A 26,738-nucleotide genomic window follows, 5' to 3' on the forward strand; every position below is an offset into this window, starting at 1 on the left:
TAATAATTATAATAATAAATAAATAAACAAAATAACAATGCAATAATAATAAATAAATAACTAGAAAAATAAATAAATAAAATAACAATGCATTAATAATAATACATAAATAAATAAATTAATTAATTAAATAAATAACAACGCAATAATAATAAATAAATAAATAAATAAATAACAATGCAATAATAATTAATTAATTAAATAACAACGCAATAATAATAATAATAATAATAATAATAATAAATAAATAAATAAATAAATAAAAATGCAATAATAATAAATAAATAAATAAATAAAATAAAAATGTAATAATAATAATACATAAATCATATAAGATAATTACCCTTTTACCATGCGTCTCACCACAGTGACCTTATTCATTCTCCAAAAATGTCAAATAATTTCCTAATTTTTTCTGATAAACAACCAATTTATCAAGTAATGTATACATGCTTTCCTTCCCCAATTCCGTAACACACTCCTGAAATAATGGTGGACCTGCTGAACGCCATCCCCTCTTAATGATTTGTCTTCCACTCATAATACTCATTTGAATCCACTCGGACATCTTCACACCAGATCCCAACACAAACGGGTCTCCCAGTACATATATTTTAGGACAAAACAAAAAGCAGCATCCAGAAACATCCTGAATTTAATTATGCACTTTAACCCAGAATTCCTGTATTTTAGAACAGGACCACAGGGCATGCATCAAGTCTCCTTTTTTGCTTTGATTCCTTCAACCCAAGCCTGAAAAGCCTACTAGGATAGGAATAAATTGTAATAAGCGTACTCCTAAATTTCTTGACATTACAGTTTTGGCAAATTTTTTCCAAAGTTCATCACTAAATGTACAATTCAGATCTTTACTCCAAACTGTTTTAAGTGCAGAATGGAAACTACAACCCATCTTTTCCACTAACCATTTATAATACACTGAAACTTCGTGCCCTCTCCCATATGCTCTAAGAATTACTGATAAATTGCAGTCCTCCTCTGGAGCTCGACTACCCATCTTAAAAGTACTATTTAATAAATGTCTAATCTGTAAAGATCTCCAAAACTGATTTTTGTTGAGGCCAAAATGTTGGGTTAACTGGTTAAAAGATTTTAAATTGTCATTTTCAAAAAGATCCCTTAACCTAATAATAAAATTCTCTATCCTCAATGAATACATTTCTTAATCAATTGTTTAAAATATTTCTATTATTTGCTATTTGTACGTATAAAATCTAAAAAGCTAGAACTACCGAGGTGGTCAGCTTTGTAATTCAATAACTTTGTTTAATTAAATTCCACATATCTACAATCCCTTGATTTTTTTACTATGATCTACCAAAACGGTGTTTGACTGTTTAGAAATGGATCTCCTAAAAGTAGTAAATGCTTCACTTCTCTCAGGGATTTTTTCAAACTCACTTGGACTAACTGCAGTTGTTAAACCCCTCTTGAAAAAGCAACCTGGATAACACCCTATTGAGCAATTACAGGCCCATCTTAAATCTCCCTATTATTGGCAAAATCATTAAAAAAGTTGTTTTTAACCAGGTTAACAAGTTCTTGAACTTCAAGGGGTGTTTAGACAATTTTCAATCTGGTTTCAGACCACATCACAGTACAGAGAGCGCTCTTATAAAGATAATCAATGATATATGCATAAATACAGATTCAGGCAAACTAACAGTGCTGGTACTGCTCAATCTCAGTGCCGCATTTGACACTATCGATCACAGCATACTTCTGGATAGGCTTGAAAACTGGGTTGGGCTTTCTGGGATGGTCCTCAAATGGTTCAGATCTAGCCTTGAAGGGAGAGGTTACTATGTCAGTATAGGTGACCATAGGTGGACACCCATGACGTGGAGTTCCACAAGGCTTGATTCTAGCACCTCTGCGGTTCAACCTTTATATGCTCCCTCTGAGCCAAATAATGAGAAAGAACCAAATCTCTTACCACAGCTATGCTGATGACACTCAGATCTACTTAGCCTTACTGCCTAATGGCTAAAGCCCCACTGACAGCCTCTGCCAATGCATTGATGAAATTAACAGTTGGATGTGCCAAAACATTCTTCTGTTAAACAAAAAGAAAACTGAAGTCATTGCGTTTGGGAACAGAGATGAGGTTCTCAAGATGAATGCGTACCTTGGCTCTAAAGGTCAAACAACAAAAAATAAGGTCAAGAATCTTGGTGTGACTCTGGAGTCAGATCTGAGTTTCAATAGTCATGCCATAGCAGTTAGAAAATCAGCATACTATCATGTCAAAAAACATTGCAAGAATCAGATGCTTTGTTTCCAGTGAAGACTTACAGAAACTTCATGTTCATTGTTCATGCTTTTATCAGCCGCAGGGTGGATTACTTTAACGGCCTCCTCACGGGCCATCCCAAAAATACAGTTCAGACAGTTGCAGCTCATCCAGGATTCTGACCAGAACCAGGAAATCAGAGCACATCATGCCTATCCTCAGGTCTTTACACTGGCTCACAGTTACATTTAGAACAGATTTTAAAGTATTATTACTGGTCTAAAAATCACTAAATGGCCTAAAACCTCAATACATTACAGATATGCTCACTGAATACAAACCCAACAGATCACTTAGATCTTTAGGATCATATAAACTAGAAATTCCAAGAGTTTAGTCAAAGCAGGCTGAATCTGCCTTCAGCTATTACGCCCCCGCTGCTGGAATCAGCTTCCAGAAATGATCAGATGTGCTCCAACATTAGGCACGTTCAAATCAAGAGTTAAAACACATCTGTTTAGTTGTGCCTTTACTGAATGAGCACTGTGCTATGTCCGACAGATTGCACTATTGTGTCTTTCTATTCTTTTTCATTATTTTATAACTTGTTTTAACACATTTTTATCTGTTTTACCTGTTGTTTTAATTATTTTTATTATTTGTTTTTATTTTCTTATACTTGTCTCTTTTATTCCTGTTTATGTAAAGCACTTTGAATTGGCACTGTGTATGAAATGTGCTATATAAATAAACTTGCCTTGCCTTGCAAAATGACTATATATATATTAAGGTCAGTATTATTAGCCTCCTTAAGAAATAATCACTGTATATTTCTGATTGTCTACACAACAAACCAGTTATACAATAACTTGACTAATTATTCTAACTTTCGACCTAATTAAGTCTTTAAATTACACTTTAATCTGAATCAAAGACTATAGAATACTTAAAGGGACTTTGTCTGAATACAACTGTCTTGCAAAATAACTAGTAAAATATACACTGACTGTCACCATGGGAAAGATAAAAAGTAGTTATTAGAAATCAGTTAAACTATTATGTTTAAAAACGTACTGTAAAAAATCATGTGTTTGAAGACTTGTGCTTTATGTCACTACTGAAAATAAAAATGAATGAAGGCAAAACTAAACTAAGTTGAATATTACTTTGACACAAGCATGATTGAAAACTACATTTGATCAATGTGCTACATGTGTTCTCCGGTACTTGCAGACTGTTTGTAAATTCAAAACTGCATTTCATAATGTAAAACTATGTCCACTCAATTTCTGATTAATAATATCCTCTGCATATCCTCGGACTTCCTATATAAAAAGTTTTTTTTTTTTTTTAATTGCTATTGAAAACAAAAGTCTAATATAATCAACAGTGGACATTTAGATTTTTTTACATGAATATGACTGAAGTTGAATCTTGGGCGACAGTAGGCAGTGCCGCAGTAGGTACTGTTGTCGCCTCACAGCAAGAAGGTTGCTGGTTCGAGCCTCGGCTAGGTCAGTTGGCATTTCTGTGTGGAGTTTGCATGTTCTCCCTGCATTCGCGTGGGTTTCCTCTCTGGTTTACCCCACAGTCCAAAGACATGCGGTACAGGTGAATTGGGTAGGTTAAATTGTCCGTAGTGTATGAGTGTGTATGGATGTTTCCCAGAGATGGGTTGCAGCTGGAAGGGCATCCGCTGCATAAAACATATGCTGGATAAGTTGGCGCGAAAGCAGAGAGAGCGAGTGCGCACGAGAGTGAGTGTGCGCGACACCGAGAGTGCGTGAGAGAGGCCTTAGTCATATCTCTGCAGTCTACCACCGATGGCTGATCTCGCTTCTCTGTGGCGTTTTAGCTGTGACACAAAAATATGTGTCCAAATTTAGGGAGGCCAGAGGGGGGCATGGGCCAACCCTGGGGGCCAACATGGGGGCATCGGCCAACCCTGCCCCCCCCTTCAGAACATCCACTGGGTGTAACCCCGGTGTCCTGGCCAAATTTTGAATTGATTGAAATAATTAATTGATAAATTGATTTATTAACCTTGTTTTTAAAGCGTTGACATTGACAGTCCCATTCGCTTGCTTCATCAGCATTATCTCTCAGTGATGGATTGTTTTTCTGTTCATCTGAAGAAAAAAAAAAAGTGATGTACAGTAGATTGTGTCTGGGGTGAATTTGCGATTAGAGATTTTCAGAGTATCCCTTTGACAAACTGTTAAGCATCACGTTCCAAAAAACTCCATAACTGACATAAAAAGCCTAAAAACTTCAAATAGGGCCTGCGTTTTTATTTCTTTTGCAGAGAGATTCACTCAAGAAGAACTTATTACGTTCGTTGTGGAGAGTTTTGATTGAATGTATTTGTTAAAGGCCACAAACCCTCCAGTCATCTGTCTCATTTGTCATCTGGTAAATAAAACAGGATGATCTACACTTTGCTGTGTGGATTCTGAGCATACATTTCTCAAGGCATCAGATTCAGTCGTCTGAACCGTTAATCTTTCACGGGGAGATCCCATGCAGTAATGCTGATGTATTATGCATTCCAGCGAGTTCATTTAAAAGCAGAGACACAATGGCAGCACACTGCTATTTATTTAACAAACAGACAAAGCAGTGTGACAGTAAAGGTCAACTGCTGCTTCTTCGACAATACATTTTCTATTCTGAGCGGAGCTTCCATAGCATGGTGTGTGTATCAAATAACCCAAGATTCTCATCGCTGATCTGATGGTGACCTTGAGGCCCAGTTCTACAACAAGTATATGAATTACATCGGTGACACAAACAGAGGATGGCCTGTCATTCTGTAGGACCCTATGATTTCCACCATGCAGACAATGTAGATGGAATTACAGAGTACAGCCATACAAATTTAATTTGCATTAAATCACAATGGAACGATGCAGGGTTTATCAGTTTATGAATGAAAAAATATGTCCGTCATATGATGCACTTTAGTCCTCCTGGGAGATTTACACACGGGCAAACTGTATTGATGAAGTCAGGTGCATTCTAGTCACTTTCACTGAGCAATTTCATAAATTAATTTCATAATTTCATCAATTTTCATTGAATTTGTGTGTTCAACTTGTAATCGGACATTTCAGATGTGACTTCAATACACTAATGGCCTGTTTCCACTGGGTGGTACGGTTTGGTACACTTTTATGGCCATTTCCACTGTCAAACAGTACATAAAAGCAAACCGTATGTACCACTTTTTGGTCACCCTTTCCAAAGGGTACCATAAGCCGGAGCTAGATGCGCAGCTGAACGCTATTGGTTTACAGAGAACACAGAGTCACTCGCAGAAGCAGGAGGATGAAAACAAAGGAAGCACCATTTTTAAAAACACAGCCGAGACATTACACCATAATAATATATACATAAAATAACAAGCCATGGTCGACCCGAGCTCAAACAAACCTTGTCGTCGTCTTGATGTACAGCCACAAAGCCAAGAAGAACAAAATCTGCTGTGTCCTGTTGTTGTTTTACAAGCCAGTCTAAAAGTGCGAGCGGTTTCACTTTCTCCAAAGAGATCGCTAATTAACTTATACGAGCTCATATTAATAACGTGCTCGTGATCATTGAAGCTCTCTAATATATGATCCTATTAGAAGGAGACAAACGCGAGAGTGAAGCACAAAAAACAAAGGAGAAGCAGGAAAAAAACACAGCAAATAATGCTTCTGCAACCTAAAACATGAACAAACTGCTTTGTTAAACTATTATCATCACCTTGTGGACTATTATGAACTTGGAATGACAGAATTACTTTCTAACAAGAGGTTATTTGTGCTACTGAAGATTAAAGACACATATGAGAGGTTTGCACCGACTGTGGGCTATATTTTGTGTTGTTTTTGAACCCAAATAAGTACTAAATGTATGCTGTGTGTAGTTTTTCTGTAAGGGGACTGTAAGGGTCTGTATATGTTCATATATGTTGCATTTATTTATTTATTTTATATAGTCACAGACATTACAATAGGCTATTATTGATCTGCAGTCATTATCAAATTATGTTCATAGAAAGGTTAGTAATGAACATTTATACACAAGTATTTATGTGTATAAAGCATCTATTTTGTAAGAAGTGCTTCTCATATGATATGTGAACGACCTGTATGGCTTTACTGTGACATTTTCTCGAGTAAAAATTATGCCGTCTGAAACTCTCTGTCCGCACACCAAAAGGGTACCATTAGTACCCTTTTGGCAGTGGAAATGCAAGCTTGATACAGGTGACCCGTACCGACCCGTACCATACCTGTACTGTACCTCTCCATGGAAACGGGTCATAACATCAAACTGAGCTAATTCCTTCAGGTAAACCGCAGCCATTGGATCATAACTATCCGGTTTTAGCCATAAAAAACTGACATGTTATGTTGCAAACTGTTTTTTTTTATTATTATGATTATATTATTTTTTATTTTTATGTGTAGTCATAAACCGACTTGTTTGTAGAGCAAGAAGTTTGACTGATAGTTCAATCATTAATCCATTTTCCTTTGGCTTAGTTTCTTTATTTATCAGGGGTTGCCACAGCAGAATGAACCGACAACTCATTCAGCATATGTTTTACGCAGGGGATGCCCTTCCATTCGCAAACCCATACTGGGAAAAATCCATACACACTCATTCACACACATACACTAGGGACAAATTATCTTATTCAATTCACCTATACCGTATGTTTTTGGAGTGTGGGGAGTGAAACCGAAGCAGCCAGAGGAAACCCACACTAACACGGGAAGCAACATGCAAACTCCACACAGAAACACCATCTGACCCAGCCGGGGGCTCGAACCAGCGACCTTCTTGCTGTTAGGCGACAGTACTAATCACTGAGCCACTGTGCTGTCTTTGACTGATAGTTGTCATTTGTTATTCGTATTTCCTAGACATTTACCCCGTAGTCCTAAAACAATCACAGAACAGAGCTCACATCGACATTGCAGGTCAATACACTTCATGACAACCTGTCAAAATAAAAGTTCAGTTTAAACATATATAAACAATATATTAATATTGTATATTAGAATGTACTCAAAGTAATAGTAGCAATATAATAATAATAAAATTGAAATATATCATGGGAGAGGAGTTTGAGCTCAGGTAGGTCTTGAGAACTCCCCTGCTTGTTTATGGTTCATGGTAATTAGGAATTGTTGATTAAGAGCTCATCAATGGTGCCAATAGAGTATATGCAAAAGTATGCTAAAGGGCTTTTTTTTACAAAATCGGCACGTTTAAGGTCTTTTTTCTTTAAAAATCTGCGATCTCCACTGGCAGAGTGATATCCCATATAAAGTGTGTCTCAGATTGTACAAGAAGCACTGCATTAAATTAAATTTTTCCCTGCCAAGACTGACCCATGACTAGAGCCAGATGGAATCTGCGGACGTTTTCTGCGATTTCTGCGGAGAATTTTGGTAAAAATCTGCATATTTCTGCGGAATTATTTTGGGAGTATCATAACTAAAACCTTAATATGTGAAATAAAAAATTATATCTTTTAAACTTTTAACGTTTAAAATGCAAATCCAATTAGATTTACTTTATTTGGTAAACAAAGTAAGTTTCTCATATAATATCTCTATTGTACATCAATCAGAGGAATATTTTCATATTAGTCAATATTACTGTAATTAATTTAAAAAGTGAATAAATATAGATTTACACACATTTACTCAAGTAACAGAATTAATGATGGGCTGAAATCTGTGGAATTCTGCGGAAATCTGTGGAAAATCTGTGGAATTCTGCGCGCAAAAACTCCGTATGGGCCTACCCATGACTCTGTCTGTTTTAAATTCATGAATTGTGTTTTAAATTTAAGAATTGGATTTGCATATTCATAAATTGTGTTTTGAATTTATTAATTGGATATACATATTTTTTTATTGTTTTGAATTTATTAATTGGATTTGCGTATTTATGAATTGTGTTTTAAATTTATGAATTGGATTTGCGTATTTATGAATTGTGTTTTGAATTTATGAATTGGGTTTGTGCATTTATGAATTGTGTTTTGAATTTACAAATTGGATTTGCGCACTTATGAATTATTTTGAAATTAAGAATTGCGTTTTGAATTTATGAATTGGATTTGCGCATTTATTAATTATATTTTTAATTTATTAATTGGATTTGCACATTTATGAATCGTATTTTGAATTTAAGAATTGGATTTGCGTATTTATAATTTGTGTTTTGAATTTATGAATTGGATTTTTGGATTTATGAATTGTTTTGAATTTACAAATTGCGTTTTGAATTTACAAACTGTGTTTTAAATTTATGAATTTTATTTTGAACTTATGAATTGGATTTGCGCATTTATGAATTGTGTTTTGAATTTGAAAATTGGATTTGCGCATTTATGAATTGTTTTTAAATTAAGAATTGCGTTTTGAATTTATGAATTGTTTTAAATTTATGAACTGGAATTGTGCATTTATGAATTATATTTTGAATTTATGAATTGGATTTTGGTATTTATGAATTGTTTTGAATTTACAAATTGCGTTTTGAATTTGTAAACTGTGTTTTAAATTTATGAATTGGATTTGCGCATTTATGAATTGTGTTTTGAATTTATGAATTGGATTCGCGTATTTATGAATTGTGTTTTGAATTTATAAATTGGATTTGCGTATTTATGAATTGTGTTTTAAATTTATGAATTGCGTTTGAATTTACGAATTGGATTTGCACATTTTTGAATGGTATTTTGAATTTACGCATTGAATCTGTGTATTTATGAATTGTGTTTTGAATTTACGAATTGGATCTGTGTATTTATGAATTGTGTTTAAAATTCATAACTTAAATTTTGTAAATGTGAATTGTACATGTATTATTTTTGAGACTGATCTGGCTCCATACAAGCTGCAGCACATCAGAGTGTATTCTCATCTGTTCCAAATATGGTCAAAACAGTGCTTTTTATTCTACGGGTAATTCGTGTGGCTGAGAATGTGAATATAAACCCATTTCTGAGGATTTTTTAAAGTTACCTATAAGTGAATACTTTGAATATTGAATATTATCAATACTGAATATATGAATTGAATATTAAATATTATTATAATACTTCCATTATTTTAATAATATTGAATCAATGCATTGTATGACACCTTCAATGTTTTGTGAAAATAAAACAAAAATGAAAAATGGATAAAATAAATCATTTTTTTAGATTAAGATTTCATACAATCTCAGGATCTTCATTCATTGATTCATCCCTACCCTTAATCCACATCCTTCTGACAGACTCCTGAAAGCAGTTTTACTGTACCTGACACAGTGATGTGGCTTTGGGATCGTCGGATGGCTTTCCGGGGCTTGCTGAGAGCCATCAGGACAGCTGTTTTAGGAGAGTCCAGAGTCTCTTTATCCCCAGCAGAAAAGGTCCTTGTCCGGGAATGGGCTGTCCCTCTGCGGATTACGGTGTCTTTTAACAGGACAGTTTCTCCTACCATTCGACTGGTTTCTGTGGACATGACTCTGCTGGTTCGGGATATGGTATCGGGATCTTGTGGGTCAGTCTGAATGGCAGTTTCTATTCGCTCTGAGCTGGGCCGCCGCGAGCGATCCTCAGTGGAGATGCAGACGTCCACCATCTCTGAGCCGAAAGCAGGAGGAAACATGACCTGCGAGAGGCCGCTGAGAGAGCTGACCGGCGTCCCGGATGACAGAGAAGAAGTGGAGGAGTATGAATCTGAGCCCTGAGAGGACGATGGCTGACCTCCATTCGCCACTGAAAGGGGAAAACAGAGATTTTAAGTTTTTTATAGATCATTTCACTGGAGCTCTGTCATTCACAGTCCAATTTTGTGTGGAACTTTTATGTATTGCAATAAAATGATTTGTAACTTTGATAAATTACTTAGAAATTAAGTTGTTAATAAATTATTTCTCTTCATTAGCTTACCCTTTACTAAATAAAAGTATAAAGGTACACTCACTGTCAGAAAAAAAGGTACAATGTTGTACCAAAGAAGGTACAAACCCTTGCAGTTTGTACCTTTAAGGACATGATTTGTACCATGGGAAACTGAAATGTACCTTTGGTTTTTAAAATCTGCAGATACAATATTGCACCTTGCATGAAAGGTACAAATATGATTCATGAAGGTACCACTAAAGTGACAAGACACTTTGTACCTTAACAGTGTCAAAACTGCTTACCAAACATTTATTTAAAATGCTTTAACTGTTTAGTTTACAATACCTATAGTTTTATGTTTTACCAGTTGTTTTTGTATTATTGTATTATAGAACTTAATAAATAATGTTTCTATAAACATGTACTTTTAAATGATGATTCTTGGTTTAATATGGAAATTATTCATAAAATCACTTTGCCTTTCCAGTCATATTTATTTTAATAGGTGCTGTAATAAAGAAGTTGTTCAACCCTTATGTACCTTGTATATGAGAACATTATTTGTACCCCTGTGTACCTTTTTTTCTGAGAGTGCAATATAAAGCTAACTGGTTTTAATCTAGTCAAAATATGAGTAAACAGAAAAACTTAGTACTTAATAAACAGATCAATTAATTTTTATTATTTTTACTGTTTAATTTAATTTAATTTAATTTAATTTAATTTAATTTAATTTAATTTAATTTAATTTAATTTAATTTAATTTAATTTAATTTAATTTAATTTAATTTAATTTAATTTAATTTAATTTAATAGTTAAAAACTCCTCTTGAAAGTAACAATTGCAAGTTACCATATTTTACGGATAATTGTAACCTTTGTAAAAATTAAATTAAATTAAATTAAATTAAATTAAATTAAATTAAATTAAATTAAATTAAATTAAATTAAATTAAATTAAATTAAATTAAATTAAATTTAATTTAATTTAATTTAATTTAATTTAATTTAATTTAATTAATTTAATAGGTAAAGACTCCTCTTGAAAGTAACGACTGCAAGTTACCATATTTGACTGATAATCATAACCTTTGTAAAATTGTATTTTATTTGACTTTATTTCATTTTATTTTAATTTAATAGGTAAAAACTCCTCTTCAAAGTAACAATTGCAAGTTACCATGTTTAACTAATAATCATAACTTTGGTTAATTTAATTTAATTTAATTTAATTTAATTTAATTTAATTTAATTTAATTTAATTTAATTTAATTTAATTTAATTTAATTTAATTTAATTTAATTTAATTTAATTTAATTTAATTTAATTTAATTTTAATAGGTAAAAACTCCTCTTGAAAGTAACAATAACAAGTTACCATATTTGACTGATAATCGTAACCTTTGTAAGATTTAATTAAAATTAATTTAATAGGCAAAAACTCCTCTTGAATGTAGCAATCGCAAGTTACCATATTTTACTGATAATGGTAACCTTTGTAAAAATAAAATAAAATATTTAAAATATTTAATTTTATTATTTAATGAGCTTAGTACTTCAGTAAAATGAATTCAAATAAATAATAATAAATATATTTTTTTAAGAAAATAATCATAACAAACATAAATGCCTTGTAATTATTCTCAATATCATTTTCCTTTATGGGCAAACATTATATCAATGTCAGTAGTGTAAAATGTGAAGCAGAGCTTCTGTCCAGCAACCTAAATACCCCAGAATCACCCTGATGTTACAAACACGCACAATCCCGGATGACTTATCTGAATCTGAACATTACGGCCTAATCCGTGGCTATTTTCAGACACTGCCATCCATATTAAATGGAAAACAGAAAATCACAGAGCAAGAAAAAAAAAATCTGCCGTGACATGTGGCCCGTTTTGGTTTAATCTGGATATGAACCGCCCTAATGCATACCCTTGATTTAATAACTGTGTTTCTTACATAAGTGCAAATGTAGGGGTCACACAAACAGCACAACCAATGCGTTCATATTTGCAACACACAGTAATTAAAGAGATTAGACATTAAATAGTAAGTTAAGTATGTAATGTTTACATACATTTATTAAGCCAGCTGTACTCCGCCACCATCTCCTTGTAAGCAGGGTATCGTCCGGCCTCCTACAACAACAAATTACACAACACATAATCACAGTGAGAAAAGCAGAGCAGCTTTAATTACATTATACACCCCAGTTTTAATGTCCTGTCAGAGATGTAATTTTAAACACAGTGTCAAAAAAAAGTCTTAAAGGGCACCTATGGTAAAATATCTACTTTTCAAGCTGTTTGGACAGACATATGTGCATGTATGGTGTATAGACTGTCATATTTGGGTGATATAAGCACACCCAGTGCTTTTTTTTCAATTTAACAATATAAAAACGGTGGACCAATTGGAGCGGTTTTCAAATCGACCGCTACTTGACGTAGTAGAGCGGTCCCCCCGCCCACCAATATTGATTGACAGGCGCGTCATCATATCCTCAGTTTGTTGATTCACGTCCGCCATTTTCAGCGTGAGTCGAAGCGATATCACTAAAGGAACACCCTAGCTCTATTTTTAGATGCAAGGCTCATTGGGCTCAACACAAGAGCAATATTCTCCACATTATCGCTCTAATCGGAATTATTGGTTGTATCTTTAGGTAGGTTTGCAAACATGTGTACTTCTCATTGAGTCTACCTTATACTTCAGCCGTTTGCATTTCTCTTGATCCCAGAAGCTCCCTGTGATCTTAACTAGCATGCGTTTTAGAATTCTAAACATCGGTTTCTATCAGGGTACACTCAAGTCGACGGCTGGGCGCCGCGGACCGCTGCAGAAACCTATGTTTAGAATTCAAAAATACGTGGCGCGACGATTCGGGACACTTTATGTTTCTGCCGCGCTACAGAGAGTGTCTGGTGTGCTGTGTCGCGGCTTTGAGCGGCGCATCCGGTGCCTCAGTCAAAGTTAATTCAGTGTGCGTGGTTATTAGTTTCTGTGCACTTGAAACTAGCACACAGTTGGCTGTAAAACTGTACAAAGACACAAATGATTTTGTACTCTCTGCTTGGTCTGTGTCAGAGTCTGAATGCTAAACCTCTCACTCCAGCTCGTTCTCGCAGTCTGCCTGTCAGACTCTGTTGCAAACGCAGAGCGGGTGAGCTCATGGCCCCGCCCCCTTGTTACGTTGGCGGGAAGCCGAAACTAATTTGCATGTGAAGCAACACACCCATAAATCAGCGAACCGTGGACACGCCCCCAACATGGCACTTTTTAACACATTATAATAAAAAAATCTGAATTGTGTTTTAAACTGAACCTAAACTGGCACACTTAGAAGAACCATAATATTAATATTAAATCTTAAAAAAGAGGTAAACTATGTGCCCTTTAAAACAACATTTTCACCACCACAGTGGGAAACCACTACAGCAGGCTGGTGTATTCTGGGAAATTTTCTTAGCCCTTGGTTCCGGGTGTGGTCCTGAAAAATATCTCTTTCAAGGGCTAATGACCCCTTCTCCTTAGCCCTACGCCTTTAAGATAAAGAGAATTGGGACACCCCTACCCCTTCACGTGAACATGCAAAACGAGGGGTAGGTAAAGGAAGGGCTAAGGGGTAGAATTGGGATTGGGCCTAAAAGTGCGAAGACACACTCAAACATCTCTTTCTCCCTTTGTTTTGATAGTTGTCTGACATCTTCACTTATCACCAGCAGAGCTCAAACTGGCATCACCACAAACTGGCATCAATGGCTAACAAAGCAGGCATTTAGCAGCTCTATACACTTATAGCACTGCTGCGGGTTTGATAGAGCCTTGCCGTGGGGGTGATGAGAAAAGGCCATAAAACGAGGCTTTCTGCTGATTATAACTTGATCCCCAAGGCCTGGTGAATAATGCACACCCGCTGGCTGTTTTTCACAGGTGGAACCTGAGCTCTGCCTGAGTAAAGCGAGCAACCAGGAATGTGACGGCTAAATGCCAGCTGTCTGCTTTTCTATGCTTTCTCACTCCCAGACGCAATAAGAGGCTGAGTTGTTTAACATGCTGTGGTGGCAATTAATATGCCACAGCACTTTGGATATCATTTGTCTTGCTAAACTAAACCTAAACTCGGTCCTGATGAATTAGGGTGGACACAGATGTGAAGTTTCTGTTGATGCTGTCATTAAAGAAAGACACTCTTTTAATAGTTAGCAGCAGTTTTAATAGTTTTAATAGTAGCAGCAAGATGACTCCCAAATGTGTAGTTCTGTTACTGCTAATTTACTTACAGTGCATGCGGAAAGTATTCATAGCGCTTCACTTTTTAAACATTTTTTTTAATGTTAAAATTATATTAAATTTATTTACTTCCTCAAAATTCTACACACAATACCCCATAAGGACAATGTGAAAAAACAACTCGGCAAATATCCTTGAGTGGCCCAGCCAGAGCCCAGACCTAAATACTATTCAACTTCTCTGGAGAGATCTGAAAATGGCTGTACACTGTCGCATCTCATCCAACCTGATAGAGCTTGAGAGGTACTGCAAGGAGGAATGGACAAAAATTCACAAAGACAGGTGTGCCAAGCTTGTGGCATCATATTCAAAAAGACTTGAGGCTGTAATTACTGCCAAAGGTGCATCAACAAAATATTGAGCAAAGGTTGGGAATACTTATGTACATATGATTTTTCAGGTTTTTTATTTTTAATAAATTTGCAACAATTTTAAAAAATCTATTTTTCACATTGTCATTATGGGGTACTGTGTGTAGAATTTCGAGGAAATAAATGAAGTTAATCCATTTTGGAATAAGTGCTGTGACATAAAAAAATGTGGAAAAAGTGAAGCACTATGAATACTTTCCGGATGCACTGTATCAAAGGCAATAATGATGAGTTGTTGTTTTTTTCAGAAGACCAATAAAGAAGATTTTTGGACTGAAACACCCTGAGTCAACAGTTATTGGCACTTTCAGAGTTAAAAAAAAAATGCTGATGATGATATATTTTGGTCTAATGAAAGTAATCAATGCGTCTATGTGAGAAACTGAGCATTATAGACAGCATTACCGACTTTAATCCAAGTTGCGAATCTGTGAAAAGTAAGTCTTCCCAATTGACATTGCACACAGGAATGCAATCTTACCTTTTATATAAACTGCAGCACCCAAGAACTGCACCAGTATCATTTTGATGAACAATTTTGTTCTGCCTGTATATGCATTTTTTTTTTTATTTCAATGCTCTGGTAGCCTCTGACTTGCATTTTATGAATCACCAAGGACCAGAGCTTGGATTGCCTAAGGGTGTAGCAGCCTATGTTCATTTTTTGGATGAACTAGAGAATCTTTTAAAAGTGTTTGAATGATATGAATGTGTGGTCATACTTTATTTTAAGGTACAATTCTCACTGTGTGAAGTTTATTTATAAACTAATTTCGAGAGGATCACATGCTTATGACTGCTTGCGGCTGGTCCTGCATTATCCAATTTATGATTCACCAATCAGACAACTCCTAAACCCCTATAAATACCACATAACAGCCATTTTCATTTTGAAGAATCCCCCCTTACACCCCTACTCCTCCTTTCCTAGATGGGTGACACAGTGGCCCAGTGGTTAGCACTGTTGACTCACAGCAAGAATGTCACTGGTACTAGACCTTGCCAAGCCAGCAGACGTTTCTGTGCGGAGTTTACACGTTCTCCCCATGCTCCCACCGTACAAGAACATGCAACTTAAGTTAATTGACTAATCCAAATCGGCACTTTAGACACGCTCCTAGTAAGTAGTTATCTCTTAAGAGCAATGACTATCTGTTCATTAGCTACTACAGCAGGGGAGTTCTCGAGATCTACCTGAGCTCAAACTTCCCTCTCGCCCGGAAAACGGGAGGGAGCCCCGGGCTCAAGAATCTTTTGAGCTAAGGGCTCTCTCCCGGGACCGCATGTCAAACAAGCTTTATAATCAATCACCAGCTAAGTGTGAACTCTTGAATTGTGAAAGGTTGAAAGGTTTGTCAAATGGTGCACTTGAAACTATTTTCTTATTAATATCAACAAAACTGAGGAAACTATCTTTGATGCAAAGTCAATTGGAAATCTTTCACCTGTGGTTTTTGACGCAGAACCAATTAAACAAGTGTGCTCTTATAAATATACAGAGATTGAGAGTTTTTGGGGTACAGCAAAAAGTTATGTTTTTATTTTACAAAGCTGTGATTGAAAGCCTAATATGCTATGGATTTGCTGTGTGGTACGGAAACATTATAGTTTAATCTAATGCTAAGCTTGAAGGGCTGGTGAGGACAGCCATGAGAATCATAGGGAAAAGGGAATATTGATCCTTGCAATTTTTATATGAGAAATCAGTTAAGGACGAAGCTATTAAAATATTAGCTGACGCCTCGCACAGTTTGTTTTGTGAGTATGAGTTACTGCCTTCTGATCAACGACGCTGCTACCTGTGTGCAGATATAATCGTTTTAAGAAATCTTTTTACCTAAATCAATTAGACTTTTAAATATGTATTATTTGTTAATGATTGAATGTTTGTGTTGATTTGTGTTTTTTGATGTCTGTTTCTGTTCAGTGTATGCAGATATGTGGGGCTAGAGTCTAAGACAAATTTCCCCATTGGGGACAATAAAGTGCAAACAAACAAATAAATAAACTGGTAACAAACCAAGGGCGATTTTAGGATTTTTATTGTAAGGGACTCAGCTCCTTATATATATATATATATATATAGTTAATGCCACACGAACTGTAAAGTGTTAAATATTGGTAGTTCATTTTGAAATAAAGAGTTAAAAAAGAGTTACATTTTACATGCTGATGAGGTGAACGCCGAGAAAACCCGACTGCTCTTCCATAACATTGAGATACAGGTGATACAAGGTTATCTATATCAAAGAACTGCAAATAAGCAGATATTATATCAATTTATTGATAAACACACACCTCATCCTCTCGCTGTGCACGGCTGTGGTTTGCTGATTAAATGAATAACAAAAGACAGGGAGAAGCCGAATTCTGCCACCGTTTTCTTATCAAATTTAAAGAGGACTGAAGTGATAATTTAGTGTACAGTTAAAGAGCTAATCGCAAAGGTTTTAGGGGGGCCGAGTAGAAATATAGGGGGCCCCCCTAGCAACGCTACAGTAATAAACCACTAACTATGACTTTGGCCTCAATAAACTTCTAATTCGTTGCTTATTAATAGTTATTAAGGTATTAGTTGGGTATTAAGATTTGGGATGTAGAATAAGATCATATGTGCTATATACATAAACAGATAACATCTTAATAATTGGCAGGTAATAAGTAGACCCACATGGAATTCTAGCCCATCATTGATTCTGTTTATTTACATGTGTAAATGTGTGTAAATTTATATTTATTGAGGTTTTAATTCAATTTCAGTAATATTATTGACATATGAAAATGTTCATATGATTTATTTACAATACAGTTTGTAAAGTTATATTTTCTGTCTTTTAATTGATATATTATATGAGGCTTGCTGTGTTTACAAAATAAATTGGATCTAATTGAATCTGGATTGTTAACATTAAATACAAGTTAAAAAGATATAATTTTTTAATGTCATATATTAAAGTTTTTAGCAACAACGCTCATAAAATAAATTTGCATAGATTTGCAGATTTTTAACAAAATTCTCAGCAAAAATAGCAAAAAATGTTTGCAGATTTCGTCTGGCCCTAGTAATAAGCCACAAGTTAATAGGCAGAATGGGTACTTCACCTAAAATGTTACCATATACATATAATAATAATATAACATTTTGGTTCTTCTCACCTTGATGGTCAGCATCACATGTGTGTGACTCTTTAGCACCTCCACTGCATTGCTGTGTGTGATGTCCTCAAAGCTCACTCCATTAGCTGCCAGAATCTGATCCCCCATCTTTATTCCATTTTGTTCTGCCAGGCCACCAGGGTCCAGCCTCATCACAAAATAAAAAAAAACATTGCATGAATAAAACTAAACAATTAGCAATAATATTTATGGTAAAAGACTTTTATTTCCTGACACTTCATGTCATACTTTGAAACGTAGATACCAAGGCCAAACTCTTTGCCGCCACGGATGTTGAAGCCCAGGCAATAGTCATCTGAGGTTGTGTAAAGGTGAACTATCCTGCGCAGCGCTCCGTCCGAACTGGCCTCAGAAGGTGTGCGACCACTTTCCTCTACTACCATCCTTCTGTGGATCAGATCCACCCTGCAAACATATATATTTATTTACAGTGAAGATCAAAAATTTTAGATTTTTTTTTCTGAAATAATTTTATAGTTAATTTTTTATTGTTCTTAGTTGTGGCCATACCATGATAGATGAACAGTGTTTTACAATGCAATAAGGCACTTTTGTGGAAAACTCTGAGATCAAAATTAGAGAACAGCAATGAGTGTAGAAAACGACAAGAAAATAAATTACAAGAGTGAAAAATGAGTAGGGACTCTTCAAGCCAATGATTTGAATGACTCTTATCTCACAGGACACCACTAAGGCCCAATCCCAATTCTACCCTTTAGCCCTTCCCCTTACCCAATTCCCTTTATCTTGAAGGCATAGGGCTAAGAGGAAGGACTAGAAATGCCCTCGAAAGAGAGAATTATCATGACCACACTCGAAACCAAAAGGTAAGAATATTTCCCAAAATACACCATCTACAACGGTTACCCGGAAGTCAAGAGATCCACAAATGAGTATTTTTTGTCATTATTACGAATTGAAGACAAACAAGCATATGTTTTAATATATTCATAACGTCGTTCATGTTTTAAAGTCCTGCTTTTAAAAAAAATGCTAAAATAACCGTTTATTTCGCTATCTATAATCCACAATAATAACTCCTGTATAGCAGTCCCACAACATTCTGACACTCGATGACACTCGAATACCCTGTCAGAAAAGTCTAGTGACTGGGAATGAGCTTTTTACAGTGTCTGCTATAATGTTAATGTTGTTTTTTGTGTGTATATAGATGATTATGGCCAGGGTGTAGATGCGCAGTACAGATCTTATTGCCACATCAGATCATTATGATAACATAATATATGCCTTCAGTGATCTCCTGAAGATAAATACCAAAAAATAACACAACTGAAATTAGTACAACAGTCACGATCGTCTGATCTCACATGAAGCAAGAGCTTACGATGACATTTGATGACGTGCGCAGGTCTTTCCTGTTTCTCGCAGGACATCACTAACCCTCACAGATATATCTAGTCTATCATAGGACATATTCTAGTTTCTCACAGGACACCACTAATTCTCACAGATATCTCTAGTCTATCACAGGACATCACTAGTCTCTCACAGGACATTTCTAGTCTCTCACAAGACATTTCTAGTCTCTCACAGATATCTCTAGTCTATCAGAGGACATTTCTAGTCACTCACAGATATCTCTAGTCTATTGCAGGACATCACTAACACTCACAGATGTCTCTAGTCTATCACAGGACATCACTAGTCTCTCACAAGACATTTCTAGTCCCTCACAGATATCTCTAGTCTATCAGAGGACATTTCTAGTGCCTCACAGATATCTCTAGTCTATCAGAGGACATTTCTAGTCCCTCACAGATATCTCTAGTCTATCACAGAACATTTCTAGTCCCTCACAGGACATCACTAGTCTCTCACAGGACATTTCTAGTCTCTCACAGGGCTCCACTTACTCTCAGAGATATCTCTAGTCCATCGCAGGACATCACTAGTCTCTGACAGATATCTCTAGTCTCTCAAACGACGTTTCTAGTTTCTCACAGGACATCACTAGTCTCTGACAGATATCTCTAGTCTCTCACAGGACATTTCTAGTCTCTCACAGATATCTCTAGTCTATTACAGGACATTTCTAGTTTCTCGCAGGACACCACTAACTCTCACAGATATCTTTAGTCTCTCACAGGACATCAATAGTCTCTAACAGGACATTTCTAGTCTCTCACAGGACATTTCTAGTCTCTCACAGGACATCACTAGTCTCTCACAGATATCTCTAGTCTATCGCAGGACAAAACTAACTCTCACAGATGTCTCTAGTCTCTCACAGGACATTTCTAGTCTCTCACAGGACATCACTAGTCTCTCACAGGACATCACTAGTCTCTCACAGATACCTCTAGTCTATCGCAGGACATCACTAACTCTCACAGATATCTCTAGTCTCTCACAGGACGTTTCTAGTCTCTCACAGGACATCACTAGTCTCTCACAGATATCTCTAGTCTATCGCAGGACAAAACTAACTCTCACAGATGTCTCTAGTCTCTCACAGGACATTTCTAGTCTCTTACAGGACATCACTAGTCTCTCACAGATATCTCTAGTCTCTCACAGGACGTTTCTAGTCTCTCACAGGATATCACTAGTCTCTCACAGATATCTCTAGTCTCTCACAGGACATCACTAGTCTCTCACAGGACATCACTAGTCTCTGACAGATATCTCTAGTCTCTCACAGGACATTTCTTGCATTTAAGTGTCCAGCAGTTGGTAACAGGGTTACTTGCTATTCAGGGTCCAAAGTGCATAAACTAAGCATTAGAATTTTACAACAGCTAGATTTTTTGCCCCTTTGGTTACACAAATTTTACTTAACATGTAAACGCATCGACATTAATCTACATTATACTCATATTATGGTTCATTTTTTGAGCAGATACTTTTACTCTACTTGCAGTTCATTTTTTGGCAAAGAATGGTCCTTTTACTTGAGTAGGATTTTTTTGTACTTTAGTACTCTTTCCAAAACTATGCACCGATTATTCACTTTACCATTTTAATTAAAAATGATACATCATGCACAAGGAAGCACACATACACATTCAGGTGGGCGCTCATTTACCTAATAAAGTATAGTAAACTTCCTCATGCTACTATCAGGTAATGAAATGGCTGAGAAGACCACTAAGGTAACTCTAGCACTGCTGTATGCTGAAACAGAAGCTGGAGGAAAAGATAACAAGCAAAGGCCAAGAGTCACAGGGTATCCACCCCTTTACTCAAAGCAGGGGGTGGGGGGGCTGCAGCCCGACGTTCTCACGTCAGTCCAATAAAACCCCATGACTCTGCATATTTGTAACAAACAAATGCTTAAAAATGTCAGTATTACAAACAGGCCACCAAAACAACCTCTGAGTGTTCAAGGACAAAACACACTCTTCTGTTATGGGTTGTTAAAGTGCATTTGGAAGAGCTCCAGGAGGCAGGCTTCTGAGAGACATCTCAAGCTGATACACAAACAGCTAGACAACTTAAGGTCACGTTGATGCATTTTCATTATTATTGTGTTGTTTTTGTTGTTGTTTATGCACAGATTTTATATTTATCTCATTAAATTAAATAAAAACTGCTTAAAACATACATGCCAGGGTACTGGAGAGGAGGATCTGGACGATGGTTGAACCGAGGATCGAGGAAGAACAATGCGATTTTCATCCAGGCTGTGATACACTGGACCAGCTCTATACCCTCACCAGGGTGCTCGAGGGTTCATGGGAGTATGCCCAACCAGACCACATGTGTTTTGTGGACTTGGAGATGGCATTTGACCGTGTCCCTCGTGGCCTTCTGTGGAGGGTGCTCTGGGAGTATGGGGTCAGAGGCGCTCTGTTAAGGCTTGTCTCGTCCCTGTATGAACAGAGTAGGAGTCTGGTTTGCATTGCCGGCAAAATGTCAGACTTGTTCCCAGCGCATGTTGGACTCTGGCAGGGCTGCGCTTTGTCACCAATTCTGTTCCTAATTTTTATGGACAGAATTTCAAGGCACAGCCTTGGGCTGGAGGGAGTCCGGTTAGGGGACCACAGGATTTCATCTGTTATTCACAGACTATCAGCATGCACTGGGGCGGTTTGCTGCCGAGTGTGACGTGGCTGGGATGAGAATCAGCACCTCCAAGTCCAGGGCTATGGTGATTCACCAGAGAAAGATTGTCATCTCCAGGTTGGAAGACAGTCCTTACCCCAGGTGGAGGAGTTCAAGTATCTTGGGGTTTTGTTCACGAGTGAGGGAAGGATGGAACGTAAGATTGATAAGCGGATTGGTGCAACGGCAGCAGTAATGCTGTCGATGCACCAGTCTGTTGTGGTAAAGAAGGAGCTGAGCCGAAAGGCAAAGCTCTCAATTTACCGGTCAATCTACATTTCTACTCTCACCTATGGTCATGAGCTTTGGGTCATGACCAAAAGGACAAGATCTCGGATACAAGCAGCCGGAATTAGTTTTCTACGCAGGGTGGCAGGGCACACTCTTGTGTATAGGGCCTACCCTATAGCCTACCAGTAGGCACAGAAGGCTCCCACTGGCCCATATCTATCAGCTGATAACCACTGATAAGGCCAATTCAATCAAGTGATAACATTCAAAGCGGGTAAAACATTACATATGTAATTGGCGCTTCATACCACTGTGGCGCCCCCCCTGATGAATCAGAGACTAAGCCGAAGGAAAATGAATGAATAAATTTTTCAAAACTTTAAAAGGGCTGTGCAATAATGCGGTGACAAAAACTATATCTTAAAATGTTTAGGGACATTACAATATTTTTGCTGTTTTTGAATTGTTTAAACATATTTTTGCTGACCAAGTAATATATTGCTGCATTTTTGTATTGCAAATAATGTGACACAATACATTTTTACATTAATATTACACAAAAATGTAAAAACAAAATTCCCCAATGAAAAAATTAAATCATGGATATTGAATTCATATTAACATAATAGGAAGCCATTTGAATTCACCCTTTATTAGGCAAGAAACTATATCACCATGGATGTGTTGCAATAATCACCAGGAAACAACAGCTATAAAGTTCAACACTGACTTGATGAAAATCCAAAAAACACACACATCCAAATTGCAGGGAGACATGTATCTATGTTTACATGCACCAAAATAATCTATTTGTAATCAAATTGACAGTTCAATCAGTTTCAAAAACATTCATGTATACCTAAAGTCAGTGTTATTCAACCACATTCCTGGAGGTCCACCAACACTGTATGCTTTGTATATCTGTCACACCCATTACAGGTCTTTCAGTCTCTGCTAATGAGCTGATGATCTGAATCAGGTGTGTTGAGACATGGAAATTTGTGCAGAGTTGGTAATGTGGTTGAAAAACACTGCCTTAATTGATCTGACTAAGCTCAATCTGAATGATATTTCAGTGGGCTGTATGCACAGCTAGTGTTTTTCAGCCAATGATAAACTACCGGTGAAAGCTTAATGTGGCCATTTTCAATTTCATATGGTTCCTTTTACAGCATCGATGTTGTAATGTAATTACAATACATTCAGTTAAATAGACTTAAGCATTCATTTAATTGTTCAAGCGTAAAACGAGATGAAAGACAGTGTAAGCACTAGCGCTGTCAGTACCAGCAGGCGAGCGCTGAAACTGTATTGAAAATACTGGGGTAAAATAAACTGTCATATTTTAAAGACATGGCGGGGATAATGGAATTTAATGCATTGCTTCTTGTCTGGTCTGAGATCCACTTTATATTGTGTATCTATGAGGCAGTGAAGATCACTGATTTTTAAAGAAATCAGACCTTAAACGTGGCAATTTTATAATGGAAAGAGAGTTCACTGGAAGTGATGAGGCTGGCTGGCTTAAATTGAAAGTCCGTCTGTATATACCCTATTGGATTGGAACAATGATTTATTCCCTATATAATCCAATCTAAAAGAAACAAAATGACAAGGTAAATGTTTGAATCCAACTGCCTTCTTAATCATATTCTGGGACACATGCAGAGTGCAATGTTGATCCATTACCCTGCACATATTTTGATAAAATACAAAATAAAGCATGTAAAACCGCTGAACCTAAATATAAGTTTATATTAGCCCTATAAATGATATAATTAACAGAAAATGAATAAAACTGAAGTCAAATTTTAGAAATTGGAATTGATACATGAATGAAATTAAACAATCAAGACTGTTAAATGGTTTTCTTATTAATGTGTATAAACAAAAAATACCTGGCAGCGAAATGCCTTTCCAGCTGCAACCCAGTACTGAGAAACACCCATATACTCTCACATTCACACACACTCATATGCTATGGACAATTTAGTTTATTCAATTCACCTATACCACATATCATTGAACAGTGGGGGGAAAACAGGAGCACCTGGAGAAAACCCACGCGAACACGGGGAGAACATGCAAACTCCACACAGAAATGCTAACTAGCCCAGCTGGGTCTCGAACCAGCGACCTTCTTGCTGGGAGGAGCATTGTGTTAACCACTGAACCACTGTGCCACCTGTAATCAAAATTAAAACGTATATTTCTATTTGAGATGCTCTAGAGCCTGCTTTAAAAATACAAACACAATAAACTTCTTTTTATCTACATTGACCCTAAACAAAAATTGGTGCATGTTACCACAACTCTGACACAGACTGACATGGAAAAAGATGACACCGGACAAGGAAAATGGAGCAAAACAGGCACTTAAATACCCAGACTTAACAATGGACAGGTGGCACTGAATTAACACTAATTACAGACAGGTGGAGGAACAAAGGAAAACACTAGAAACATGATAGTCACATGACAAAACACACACACACACCACACAAATGCAGGGAAACACAACAGTCCTGACACATACAGTTGAAGTCAGAATTATTTATTAGCCTCCGTTTAGTTTTTTTCCCCAATTTCTGCTAAACGGAGAGAAGTTTTTTTCAACACATTTCTAAACATAATAGTTTTAATAACTCATTTCTAATAACTGATTTATTTATTTTATCTAGATTTCTTTTATCTTTGCCATGATGACAATAAACAATATTTGACCAGATATTTTTCAAGACACTTCTATACAGCTGAAAGTGACATTTAAAGGCTTAACTAGGTTAATTAGGTTTACTAGGCAGGTTAGGGTAATTAGGCAAGTTATTGTATAAGGATGGCTTATGCTGTAGACTATGGAAAAAATACAGCTTAAAGGGGCTAATAATTTGACCTTAAAATGGTTCTTAAAAGTTTAACAACTGCTTTTATTTTAGCCAAAATAAAACAAATAAGACTTTCTCCGGAAGAGAAAATATTATCAGACATACTGTGAAAATTTCCTTGCTCTGTTAAACATAATTTGGGATATATTTAAAAAAGAAAAAAAAAGTTCAAAGGGGGCTAAAAATTTTGAATTCAACTGTATAGGGTAAATTCATTAGCATTGATTACAGTATGAATTATAAAATTTAGAAGTCAGAGAAGTCTTGTAATAATACCCAGTAGTACTCTTTTAATTTTTTTTCTAATGTTTTAATAAGTGCCTTATAAGGGGCTAAAAAGGCCTGAGAACCACTTGTGTAGAAATACCACTACAGTACTAATACTTTTTTAATGTAATAATTCAAGTTCAAGTAATAATGAAATCAGTAACACTTTAGTTTAGGTCACAGTTCATGCTATTTACTATTAGCTTATTACCTGCTTATTATTAAGATATCAACTGTTCACTAGCAGTGTTGGGGTAATGCGTTACAAGTAATGCAGGTTACGAAATACTATTACTTTTCGAAGTAACGAGTAAAGTAACGCATTACTTTTAAGGTCCAATCCCAATTCTATCCCTTAGCCTTACCCCTTACCCCCTACGCCTCGTTTCGCGCATTCACGTGAAGAGGTAGGGGTGTCCCAATTCTCTTTAGCTTGAAGGCGTAGGGCTAAGGGGAAGGGTTAGATACCCCTTCGAACAAAGGTTTTTCAAGACCACACTCGAAACCAAGGGGTAAGAAAATTTCTCAGAATACACCAGCCACAACGGCAGTACAGTTGCGCCCAGAAGTAAGAAGATCCACAAATTTGTATTTTTTGTAATTATTATGAATTTTTACGGCAAACAAGCACATGTTTTAATATACTCATAACTGCGTTAGCTGGTGATTGGATAAGTATTTGCAATTTTACATGGATATAGGGAAATGAAGACCTTTTAAGAATTATTTAACACAATATTTTAGCAAATTAAAGACTTTTTAAGGTCTAAAATTTAGTTTTTGTAATTTAAGACCTTTTAAAACTTTTAAGACCCCGCGGACACCCTGATATTGTAATGCAATTCTTTCAAAAAGTAACTTTCCCCAACACTGTTCATTAGAAGTTTTGTAAATATAATCTTATTCTACATCCTTAACCTACCCAAAATCTAAACCCAATTTCTACCTTCCCAATTAATATACAGCAAGTTAGTAGCTTATTAAGCCAGTAATGTTGGTTAACGGTGTATCAATACAGTCAATTGTGAACTAAACTAAAGTGTTACCATAAAATCTTTCCCCACTTACCATGTAGTCTTCTCTTTCGAATAGCGGATGCCTGGCACCTTCCCCACGCGTCTCACCACCATACGCAGACGGTTGTTTCCAGTTAGGACTTTCACAGCACTGCTCATAGTGATGCTCTCCAGACTTATGGCATTCACCTCCACCAGCTTATCCCCAACACACAGGCCTGCCATCTCTGCAGTGTGGAACAAGGACACGCTTACTATATGACTCTT

General features: G+C 36.2%; 1 protein-coding gene across 1 annotated transcript in view; it reads right to left on the reverse strand.

The window, feature by feature from the left end:
• The window catches only part of pdzd7a (PDZ domain containing 7a), a 71,223-nt gene that overhangs the window by 32,485 nt on the left and 12,000 nt on the right, over nt 1-26,738 (reverse strand). Inside the window, exons 4-8 of the mRNA XM_056471009.1 lie at nt 26,524-26,698; nt 18,236-18,412; nt 17,987-18,134; nt 12,244-12,304; nt 9,570-10,031 (exon numbers count right to left, since the gene is read on the reverse strand). Coding sequence (XP_056326984.1) covers nt 9,570-10,031; nt 12,244-12,304; nt 17,987-18,134; nt 18,236-18,412; nt 26,524-26,698 — 1,023 coding nt within the window. The remainder of the gene's footprint in view (nt 1-9,569; nt 10,032-12,243; nt 12,305-17,986; nt 18,135-18,235; nt 18,413-26,523; nt 26,699-26,738) is intronic.

The sequence above is a fragment of the Danio aesculapii genome, chromosome 13, assembly GCF_903798145.1.
Source record: "Danio aesculapii chromosome 13, fDanAes4.1, whole genome shotgun sequence".
Lineage (NCBI taxonomy): Eukaryota > Metazoa > Chordata > Actinopteri > Cypriniformes > Danionidae > Danio > Danio aesculapii.